The following is an 11250-nucleotide window of genomic DNA, read 5'->3' as shown; positions in this document are numbered from 1 at the left end:
TCTGGCGGTTTGATCTTCACAACGGGATAAGGACAACGAGACGGAAAGAGAGTCCGATCAACTACTTACCTCCATCTGAAGGTCCAATCCTGGTTTTATATCCCCCTTCATTCTGCCGCAACCCAGTCTCGGCCCAGTCTCGGCCCAGCAGTCACATCCTGCTACGGCAGAACGATCGCTTCGCATCCACCTTCTGGAGTAGGACACCCCCATCTCTTCGAGAGAATCATTTCTGGGGCCGGATCAGGTTCGCAAAAATCACGGAGCGATACCTCTCCAACTACCATAATGTAGAGCGCGAAGGTTAGTCGAGTGTGGGGCAGTTTGTCTGCAGCAGTTGCTGCTATGAAGAGGGCTGGCACACATCGATACCTGCCTAAGTTAGCTTCATTCTCGGATCCAGAAACCTAGTGTAGTTCAAAGTAAATCCTGGACCATATAAGCGATAGAGCTGTGGGAAAGACCAGATGAGGGGATGAGTTTGATAAGAGGTTGGTGGCAGATGGAGAGACTGATAGAGAGGGGTCGTGCTGGATCCTTTTACCCTTCTGGGCTACAGTTTCCCACCCATTCCCCCTCGCAGGATGACAATGAGGGGAAGTCTGCTTCTTCCCCCTTCTGATCAAGCTCTGGTATTGAGACTGCTTTCCCTTGCCTTGATTAACCTCGATTATGCTCAAAACAGAATGGCCAGGAGGTCTCCAGACTCAGCTAGACCTCTCGAGGCGAGAGTGGCAGCCTAATCAATTTCACTTCAAGGGTAGTTCCTTACCCTCCATTCTACTAAAGGCAAGCCGTGCATTTCTTTTCAAGGAACAACTATACTTAAACGGTAGTACTATCACTGAGTGTCTTGCCTACTCCTGGTTGGAGTCTACGGCAGGTGGTGATGGAAGATTCCAAGCATTCTAACAGATCGTCGCTAGAGCAGGATATTTTGTATCCGTGGTCGTATGACTGATTGACTAGGACAAATTATGCAGCAGAACTAACTCATGACTTCTTAATAGTTAAATCCATGTTACTTCCCCTTCCCCAGAGTTTCCAAGCCCTGCATTGCATGCCAACCCATCTCGCCAGTCGACGGGACGCTCGCTTCGTTCAAGTCCCAAATTCCCAAAGCACCATTTAGCCCTGTCTAGCGAAAGACGGAAAGCACCACCCAAAGCAGGTCCTTGCAGAATCAGCTTTATCCCCAGATCTGTGTGACGACTTCTCAAATCCACGGCCGCTCTTGCAACCGGCTTTAAAGCATCAACGCCCCAACGCGACCAGAACGGCCTTACTACAGAGGATAAGTAGTACCTATAGCCGGTGCGATCGTCATTGCCTTTGTCAACATTCGAGAAGCCAGCGTCAGAGCGAGAAACAGTCAAGTACTAGCAGAACAACTGAAAGTGCAGAATACGTACAGCCCGAAGCAGCAAGTGATATCCGTCAATACCGGCTCCGACCAATTTACTGATTCGCTATGGAAAACGTGTAGACCAGACCAGCTTTTTCAACAAGACCAGCAAACCAAACCCGCACTAACTCCAAGCCCAAAAACACATGTACACCCGGCAGCCGACTCCCAAGCTATATATTTCCATACTGCCGCAACTATGTCGACTGTCTCAATCACCCGTGACCTGGAACCATATTTGGATTCCCTTCGACTGTACTTGGAGAGGGATGGTACGGCTCCGCTCCGACTAGACGCGAGAAATCAGACGCCGCGAGAAGGGGCATGCCAGAAGCTGGGGGAGTCTAGCTCTCCAGATAACCAGGCGGCTAATGGCGTGAAAAGCTCATCTGGCGTTGTCGTCGTTAAAAAAGAGTGATCGTCCCTGCGTGTGTGTGTGCTCTGAGTTTAACCTAGGAATACTTTACTCGATTGTTAGTTTGGTTGTTAAAGCCTCAGGGAGAACCTCACGACTATTGAAAACTTACCTTCCCAACCCCATTCTTGCATCACATGCGCCCAGTGGCACTTTCCACGAACCGTCCTTTCAAACTCAATATTCTCTAGGGGTGAGACTGCAGAGCTTCTTCGCGAGGAAACCACGGGGCCGCGGCCGGTGTAGAACACATTGTCCTGGTCCGACGCTTTCCCAACACTGTTGCGAGAAAAACCAGACCCACGAAGCTGCTGCTGCTGCTGCTGCTGTTGTTGCTTTTTTTGAGCCGCACTTGCATCCCGGCGAGCCCAGACCTCACGAACGACCTCAATGCATCGGTCAATAGAGCCCAACATCAGCCGGGTTTGAATCGCGCTCCAACGTTTGAGCACCCAATCTCTGTCCTCTTCCTGCTCCGCCTCACAACCGGCAACCAAGAGGGGAAACATCTGGATGATTGTTGTACGTGAGCTAGGTGGCACAGTGGCCAAAAGAACCAGAATGCGTTTGGCAAGGTCCTGTGGTGGTTCCGAAGGCATTTCGGGGACAGCTTGTTGAAGGTACAACAGAGTAGCCCAGCGATAAGCATGAGCTGTTTGAATACTATGCTGCACTTCTGACGTGGGATCTTCTGGGGGCTCAAACCATTCTGGCGGCTCCCATTGTTCGACCGCTTGCTTGAGCTCAATGGCCTGGGAAATGAGAGATATAGAGTTCGACTCCGTTCTGCGGACACGTTGGATCAAACGGGCAGCTTGGTCGATGAGCGGAAACAGTGTGGCAGCACTTCCCATCAAAGGATCAATTTCATGAACTGTTCTCTCTGGACATGGAAAAGCAGGAACCTCCGTCTCTAGTTTCCCAAGTTCCTCGCGAGAAGTCAGGCGAGCGAGAACATCCATGTAGAGCCAGGTGTTATACAGGAACCGCACCCTTCTAAAATCAGTCTCCTGAATCCCGCCCTGCCTCGCCAGTCCAACGACTTGCGCCACCAGCGCCTTCGCGCCTCGAAGATGCTGTATACAAGACCGAGTGTGTTGGTCCCAAGTATCAGCAAAAGCAAGAGCTAAGCTCGTTGCCAACGCAGCATCAGCCCTCATACTCTGAATATTTTGAACCATGCACGTAATGCTCATTCTCATATGGTCAACTCCAAAGACCCTCAATGAAGGATTATCTTTGCTTCCGTGGAATGCGGCCAGCGCGAACACTGCATGGTAAAGGGCTGGGGTGTCCTTAGCCAATGGCCAAACTAAAGTGCGCCATGGGTTCTCGCGAGCGCCATCCTTTATGGACAGAATTCCACAGGTAAACCTATCAAAGTGCAAAACAAGCAGTTCTGGGCTTGCAATACTTAGGGCAGGTCCTGCAAGAGGCCCCGAGGGCATGATGGTCGGCTCAGTTTGTTGGGGGACGTATGACCCTGGGAGGCCAAGATTCCTCACTCTAGTACGACGATCTGGCTGCCGCACAATCTCCTCAATCTCTTCACCGTCGCCTTCTAGCAGAGCTTCAAAACTAAATTCGTCTGTTTCCGGAGACGCTTCCAGCAAGGTATGGCTAGGGGTATTCTCCTGGTCTGTGCTAGGAGTAAGTGGTATAGTTGGAAACCAGGAGGATTGCTCCTCTGGTGTGATTTCTGAAGACGGCGACGCAAAAAAGTCATCACTGAAGCTTCCAGAAACCGAGTAGCCAAGGATGTGATCAAGTGAGAGCCCCAGGTCCGTCTTGCCTGGCGAGTGACTAGAACGGCCGGAGGAAATGTCTCGGGGCGAGCTTCGCTGAGGTTGCGAGCCGCCAACTGTTCCCTTCCCAGAGAACTGATTTTCAACCAGCTCCCGGTTGCGTATGACAGTACTGCGAGTAGGTGGCGACGAACCTCCTGTGTCGGATGATGCCTATCAGCCTGCTGTCAAATGCTGATCCGATGCTGCATGTTTACCTTTCTTCTCCTTTAGAACGGAGCCCCTCCCAGGGAAGTCGCTTTCTCCAAATGAACGCCATTTGAAATCCTTTTTGTATCCTCCACAATCCACGTTACGCTTCTTGCACTGGAGGCATGTTGGCTTTGACTCGTCGCACTTCAGTCGTTTTGCTTTACAGGTGACGCAACCTGGAAGCGTATAACAGGTAAGAGGTCAGCGCACTGCGCAGCAAGAATTCATTCTGCCTTGTTTCTTCCGCATCCTTATCCTTCAGATTATATCTAGGACTGCATCTTGTAAAGAATTGGTGTACTGTACCATTACGACTCTTTGACTGCTTGGGCTTGTTAGTTGTCGTTGTCACACGGCTCTGGACAGGCGCTGCGTTTTGAGTGGAGTCGGAACCTGTGGAACCTCCGGAAGATAAAGCAGCAAGAGGGTTAAGAATGGCAGACGGGGAAGGAATCCTGATCTTTTCCATGCCAACAAGATAGCGTGCAAATGGGCTATCCAAGCGAGGAGAGCGATGACGGGTTGGAACTGAACGATATATGAACGAGGCAATGACGATTGTAGATGGCCGACTGGTATAGTCGTGGGCGGAAGTGATATAACAATAATGATTCGCGAAGCCGGCAGAGTTGATTTCTGTTTAAGGTACTGTTGGTGCCCGCAGATAAGGCCGTGCTTAGCTGTCGAGATAGGGACAAAACTTGGAGTGAGGGCGAGATAAAGTCAAATAAGGTCCCAAATAGCCCCTAGGCGTGAGGAGAAACCGTCATCAGACTGATAAGGGCTGGCACTAAGGCGGCGGAGTGCGGAGAGTTGGAGCGAGTTGCGAATCGTGGATATGCCGATCCAACGGGCGTAGCTTGGGCATTGCGCCGGAGTCTCACTGGGGCCTCGAACTTGCTGAGTACGGACCAGCCATGCCTCCATTATGCAGTGTTTAGTCACATTAACGAAGGATTGTGGAGGTAACGGGGAAGCTCTTCTTATTTCCTGGTAGCCGTTCCTCCGCTTAGACTCGTGTCCGGATACCCAAGGAGCTTCTGTCGGGAAGCAGCATGATCAGAAAATAGAACACATAGGAAATAAAACCACGAGTTCTGAGGTAGCAACCGAAGCTGATAGGATGAAAAGCGCCACTGAGATGAGGAACATGCTGTGATGACGAGAAAGGAGGCCGTGCTCGCAGGGATCCCGTGATCGCTTCCCACAAAGCAAACATTTGCTTTTGTAGATGGCAGTTCGATAGAATGTGATAGATGCTAGACTCGGACACTAATCAAAACTTGTGGTAATATCTCAAATCTCACAGACCCCCACGGTGTAACGGCGGGATCAGTAGCTGAAGGCTAAACATGGGGTGCCTTTTTCAGACCAATTTGAACATTTCTGGAGGTTATCAAGCAAGAGGCTCACCGCCGCACTCCATGACCCTTGCTCAATTTGGGACCGGTGGCGTGGTCTAGACAGCCCCTTATCGTGTTCTTCTGTAACTGGGTCAAACCAGGACTGGTGATCTTGGGATCTGATGCTAATGAGCTAGAGCGCAGATTCCAATAGGAACTCTCGCAAACTGCCTAGCCAGGTACTAGGGACTCAATGGCGAGACGCTAGTAAGTAAGCACTGTGGTGGCCCAGTCAGCAGGGATTGCTCTAACTCTGGAGCTTTTTGGTGGATGGTGCTAAGCGGAAGAAGCAAGAATGACCAACGACGGATAGTTACTTGTAGGCAGAGTGTATGACTTGACCCAGTTGAAGCACGTGGTAACACTACCGACAGCAGAAGTCGTCCCAGTTGGAAATCTTGACTGACTTCCGCCACCCCAGAGAGATCGAACAAATGAGGTATTCTTCAGCTGCGCACCGATGCCTTCTCCAAGATACGAGTTAAATGGGTCCTGCTTTGACAGGAGCTTTCACTATTTACCTGGAAGGATAGGGGAGCAAACTACATCCCGGGATTTGGTATTTCTTCCTGCTGCCATTGCTCACCAAAGTATTGCGGTGATGTACTGGTCGCCTTATGAAGCTGGCCCGGTGAGTACATCAAACTCCTAGTCGCAATCAAGAACACCTATCCTGCTTGAAAGTTTATGGGGTACAACTGAACTGACTTCCTAGAGTAACATCCAAGACCGATACCGTCCGTGCCTGAGGTTTCGTTGTTTACCGGTGTACATATGAGACATGCAATCTGAACTCTTTATCGGCATCTGGACTCAAGACGAGGCATCAGCTATATTCGGACTCGTGACTTGCACTAGTCGACAACTCTGTGCTGACATTCCCGAAGGTCCTCCCATTCGATGGAGCTAATACTGGGATGATTTCTGGCACTTGAGACAATGACCCCAACAGCAGGGATCATCTGGCCTGGATGCAGTGGTAATATCGGGTCACCTAATCAGCTACGGTCTTGCTTCCTTCTTAGGCTTGGGTGAGACGGAAGCCTTACCCACCACTCAGTGGCGACCAGGGTTCTGCATTGGATGAGAAACCGATTGTTAGCTGCCTCTTAGACGGTGTTCGCTGGAAGAAGGCAGGGCATGGGTGAGTCCCTCTGAAAGGTCCCTTGATAACTCAAATTTCACCTTTGCATATTTTACTCGACATTACAAGGCCTAATACAACTTCAATCATGGACAAATTGCAAAGCCATGGATGCTAAACTAGTATAGTCACTATTTACTTGTTGCCACGCGAGCAGGAAACTTAAATCCCAACAACCCAACGCTATCATGTTTAGAAGTCAAATGAACGCCCTTTTTCTGTACTTCACGGTGCCGGTGCATAGCGTTGTCATCAAGATGAAGCCTAAAACTTGACCGGCATACGATGTAGGCTACACGAGATGTGACTAGTTCTAAAGACGCGACGAGATCCTGTTGCCTCCCTAAAGCCTTCAACGGTCAGCCGACTTTTTCACATCGATGAGCTTGTCTTCTAGAAGTTACCCTGACCCGGCTAGCTGGCTAGGTGAATGTCAAGAGCGATCTAAAGATGATCCGCTTATAGCAAGGTCATATTTTGAAGAAACAGAGCTGAGACGTGTTTCAAAAACGGACCTCTGCAGCCGCTATAGGCGACTTCTGTCCTGGACTGTGGTCATATTGTCGTTGTTCTGAGTACGATCTAGAATCTCAGATGTCACGGGCAGCGCGTCCGTCGTCGTAGCTACTTTGACGCCAAACCGTTGCGACAAGACCACGAGCTGAGCCACAAAGAGCGAGCTGCGGAAATAACGCGGATCGCCGTCTCGAAAGCCCTTGACAATATGCTCTTGTAACCGATCCCAGTCCACAAACCCGAGTTTGTTGACATTATCTTCAGTGAGTAAGCTTTTTACAACTCGATGCAGCGGCCCGTCCTCTCTATAGTTTGAAGGGCCCAGGTATGCACGCTTCGTGCGGTTCATGACCTCGTCTGTAATGAACGGCCTCATGGCCTCACGGAGAATGTATTTCTCCCGCAAGTCATTCTTGACAGGGTCATACCGGATTTTCAGACTCGGAGGTATACGGTTTGCATATTCCGTAACGTGATGATCTAGGAAAGGGGGTCTCGTTTCAATCTGATACACCATATCAGCGCCGTCTCCTATGTAGCGGAGTATGTAATTTGCAAGGATGGATTTGGTCCACTGGTAGCTTGCTGAGTTCAGAGGGTGCCAGTTCTCCGAGATGTTAGAAAGAGTCTGTGCGCCGAGACTCTCTGCGAATGCCGTTTCTGGATCAGGTTCTTCGCTCTCTACTGTCGCTGAAGCCAATGGAAACATGTAGAATGAGTCTACACGGGCGAATATCGAGGAATTGTTGAGCATCCGCTTTGTTGACGCTAGTGATTCAACTGCGGCAGGTACAGCCTCCCTTCCAGCTTCGAATACTTTCGAGCTATTAGGCATCTTGAATGGAGGTGGATGCCATGAGAGGTCCGGCTCGACAAACATCTTCGACAGCATATCCGGGTAGCCGCCGAAATGCTCGTCTGAGCCCTCTCCTAGTTTTAATTTGTTAGTGAGCAATGCTGGTGGATTGATACTGAAGATATCATTTACTTACCTGTGAGGATGACCTTCTTTCCATGCGAATGGGCCAACTCTCCCACAGCAACTCGGCCCATCCCGTTGACGTCTGGGATTGGTGTCTCAGTATACCAAACTGTATCCTCGAATCTGGAAGCGATATCTTCCTCGGTCAATGTCACAGGGTACAGCTCGGCTCCAAGCCAGTCTGCAGTTCGTTGTGCAACATCTACATTTCGTTAGACGACGGTCGCTCACTTCCGGGACAAAGGTATCCTTTATACCAGACTCATCCACTCCGCTACCCTCCCCAAATCGAATTGTATAGCAGCTCATCTTTGAGATGTCTCCACTAGAGTCGTTTCCTAGAGGCTCACCCTGCTGTATAAGGTATTTCGCCATCCCTGCAATAGCAGAAGAGTCTAGCCCGCCACTAAGATAGAATCCGACCCCTACATCGGCTCGGAGCCGCAGCCTCACTGATTCTAGCATGCGTTTTCTAAGCTCGAGGACTATCTGTTCTTCGGTCTGTGGGAAAGGTGTTCTCTATATACGTTAGCTGAGCGCCCGTGGATGTGCAATTAGAGCAACTCACCTTGTCTGGATAGTCCATATCCCAGTACGTCTTCACCACTGGGAATTTATAGTTCTGACTGACCATGTACTGACCCGGCTCTAACTAGAATAATGTCAGCAGCTAATTGACATTATAGCATCCTTTTTACCATACCCGGTGTACTCCCTTGAAGTACATCTCGGTGTCCCACAACCAACCCTTTCTGAGGAGATTCTCAATGGACCATTCAGGCTGCCATCCAAATGGCAAGAATGATTTTATCTCAGTCGCCACCAATAATCTGTTGTTTACCACAGTATAGTACAGTGATTTAATACCGTAGCGATCCCGAGCGGCGAGAAACAGCTTCCGTTTTGCGTCCCAGAGAACGAGGGCGAATTCCCCTCGCAGCTTGTTGAGAAAAGAGATACCGTAATGTCGATATAGAGCAGTAACAATCTCGCAATCACTATTGCTCCTGAACTCATATTGATGGGCGAGCTTCGCGCGGTACTTCTTGTGGTCGTATATTTCTCCGTTGACGACCGCATGAACGGTGCCTTCAGGATCGTGGAAAGGCTGGTTACCGGCGGGGTTGAGATCAATTACTGATAATCGGGCATGTCCAAGGCCTAAATGACGGTACAATTAGACCATATGTTGATATTTCTCGAAGAGGCCACTCACCCACACGATAATCTGAGCTGAGCCACTGGCCTCTTGCATCAGGACCACGGTGCTTAATCAGCTGCAGGCTTTCATTCATCTGACTAGCTAGAGCTTGAGGGCAGATACTACCTTCACTGAGACTGAGAACTGCTGAGATTCCACACATGATGGCTTCGAGGAAGAACAGCAGGTTCCCGGGAGCAGCTAGACATGGACAGGTAAATCAATCAATCAGTTGTTCGTGTCAAGTCCTGGGCCTTCATTGGACTTATATAAGTAGTTTCTTGGCCCAGGCAAGGGTGCTGCCTATATAGGAACTCCACGCCTGCAGCCTGCCGATTTTGCCGTGTTGATACATTTTCTTCCAATCATATGGACTCGGGGACTTGAGGAGAAATAGTCTAAAGCATGTCGCAGGGATTCCTGTATGGGAGACTGGGGGCAGTGTTAGCAGAGAGATTTCAGTATATATAGTATGACAGAGAGAAGTATACTTACCTTCGCTGAGCTTGAAAAGCAGTTGTTTCACAGGTGAAGCCAAAGCCACGTGAAGATAGTAAGAGGAAGGAGTCGCTGCTGATATTGCCAATGCAGATACTCTAGCATTAGCTAGAGGATGGTGAACCTAACTGTGGGCGGGACATATGATCGACTATGCGAGCTGATATCATCAGTCAACTGGATCCACTACTTACCATTGAGGGCCCCGCTCAATTAGTTCTTTACCTGCCCCTCGCGTCCATTGACACGTCGTCTCTTCCCTTGCCACTCTGCGATCGTGAAAAGCTTAGCATATCCTCAATCGATTAACGCTGATCCTAGGGAATTGGACACTGGTAACTGAATTGACATTGTAACCCTTCAATTTGATCCTTGCTGATCGGTTTGTCAGACAATCTCAGGGCGCTGCAGAGAGTTGCATTTCATGTTCGCATTATGCATCAAGACGTGTTTCGACAATTGCATGGTCAAGGTGTGACGAGTGGTGTGCGCTTTACTAGGAAACTGTTGCTGACGTGGCGTTATAGTCCAAGATCTGAGCTAGTTCTGCGCCTTAAACCAAGACCACTACCGAGAATTCTCCGGCATGGACTGAACGACCGCTGCTGAGATGTATCCTTCTTGGGCCAAGCAATGACTGTTCCAATACCCTCCCACCCAGCATTCGCAAGCGGCTATTGAGGGCTCAAAACGAAGTATACTGAAGCATCAGCAATTGTGAGCTGGCTTCATATCAAGGGGACTTACAAGGAGTACTTAATAGCATGCACTATCTTGAAACGGCCTTCAGATTCTGACAGCAGTATGCGTCTCCGAACCCAAGGCCGAGCTGCCACTACCGGCGAGACTCGCGTAGAAGAGATATATGTGCCCCGGCACATCAGCAATGACGAGAAACTGGCGCCGGAAAGACCAGCTAATACAAACGGATTATCAATCTGCTCTATCACAATAATACTCAGCTCTATCGTTGTCTATTTGCCATTTTCAGGCTTGATTTCATACAGGTAATGGGCACAATTCTGGGCGGCTCTATTGCTGATTCGCAGAGCATTGTGCTATTCGACAGATTTACAGCCTACATTGAGTGATAGGCCTGCCTTTTAATCCTTTCCATTCTGATGGCGTTTTCCTATTACGAGGGCAAATTTACAAATCTGTCACCGATAGTCCAGACCTCGAGTCATCATCTATTATAGGACCTTGATGAACTGCGGCGTCGTCGAAAAGTTCCCAAGTCCCGGCTTTCTCGGCTTTCTCCTCCATTTACAACCACTCGATGATCTGCGACTAGCTATTATTGCTGGGTTCAGCGCCTTATGGAGTCCTAACAGGCTCGAAGACAGCCGCTATAACATGATTCTGGATTCTGGATAGGGACAGAATACACCACTCGCAACCTTAAGGTAAGCGCGGCTAGCTTTTGTGGAAGCGCCAGACCGCGCCAAATATTCATGGTAATTATTACCCGACACAGTTGCCAACAACTTGTTAGTAAATGCCGAGTTACTCAGTATGTTGTTGCCAGGTCGCGGCGCCATTGGTCTCTCGTGCCTGGAAGCCCTAACTCGCATTTAATACATTCAGAACCAACATTTTCACTAAAGACCTGCCTCACTGCTGATGACGGTCTAACAGCTAATCTGTTTGAACCTTGTTCATCGAGGAATTGATGAGTTCTTCGTAATA

General features: G+C 49.5%; 2 protein-coding genes across 2 annotated transcripts, besides 1 other annotated feature; both read right to left on the bottom strand.

Annotated features, from left to right (window-relative positions):
- Positions 1-11250: part of a sequence feature (contig 1.161 621..266267(-1)) that runs on past both edges of the window.
- On the bottom strand, positions 1709-4744 carry ANIA_08753 (Zn(II)2Cys6 transcription factor; the record flags this gene model as incomplete). The annotated part of the gene is made up of 5 exons (XM_676930.1): positions 1709-1794; positions 1933-3762; positions 3823-3993; positions 4124-4453; positions 4582-4744. The coding sequence occupies 5 exons, from the start codon at positions 4742-4744 to the stop codon at positions 1709-1711; spliced, it is 2580 nt and encodes an 859-aa protein (XP_682022.1).
- On the bottom strand, positions 6616-9583 carry ANIA_08754 (asparagine synthetase B family protein). Its single transcript, XM_676931.2, has 8 exons — positions 9559-9583; positions 9079-9495; positions 8566-9023; positions 8431-8514; positions 8069-8381; positions 7873-8031; positions 6775-7810; positions 6616-6714 (listed from the first exon to the last, which is right to left on the bottom strand). The coding sequence occupies exons 2-7, from the start codon at positions 9224-9226 to the stop codon at positions 6891-6893; spliced, it is 2082 nt and encodes a 693-aa protein (XP_682023.1). The 5' UTR covers positions 9227-9495; positions 9559-9583; the 3' UTR covers positions 6616-6714; positions 6775-6890.

The sequence above is a fragment of the Aspergillus nidulans genome, chromosome III, assembly GCF_000011425.1.
Source record: "Aspergillus nidulans FGSC A4 chromosome III".
NCBI classification, from domain to species: domain Eukaryota; kingdom Fungi; phylum Ascomycota; class Eurotiomycetes; order Eurotiales; family Aspergillaceae; genus Aspergillus; species Aspergillus nidulans.
The sequence above is the reverse complement of the archived record's forward strand: the minus strand, read 5'-3'. Positions and strand labels throughout refer to the sequence as shown.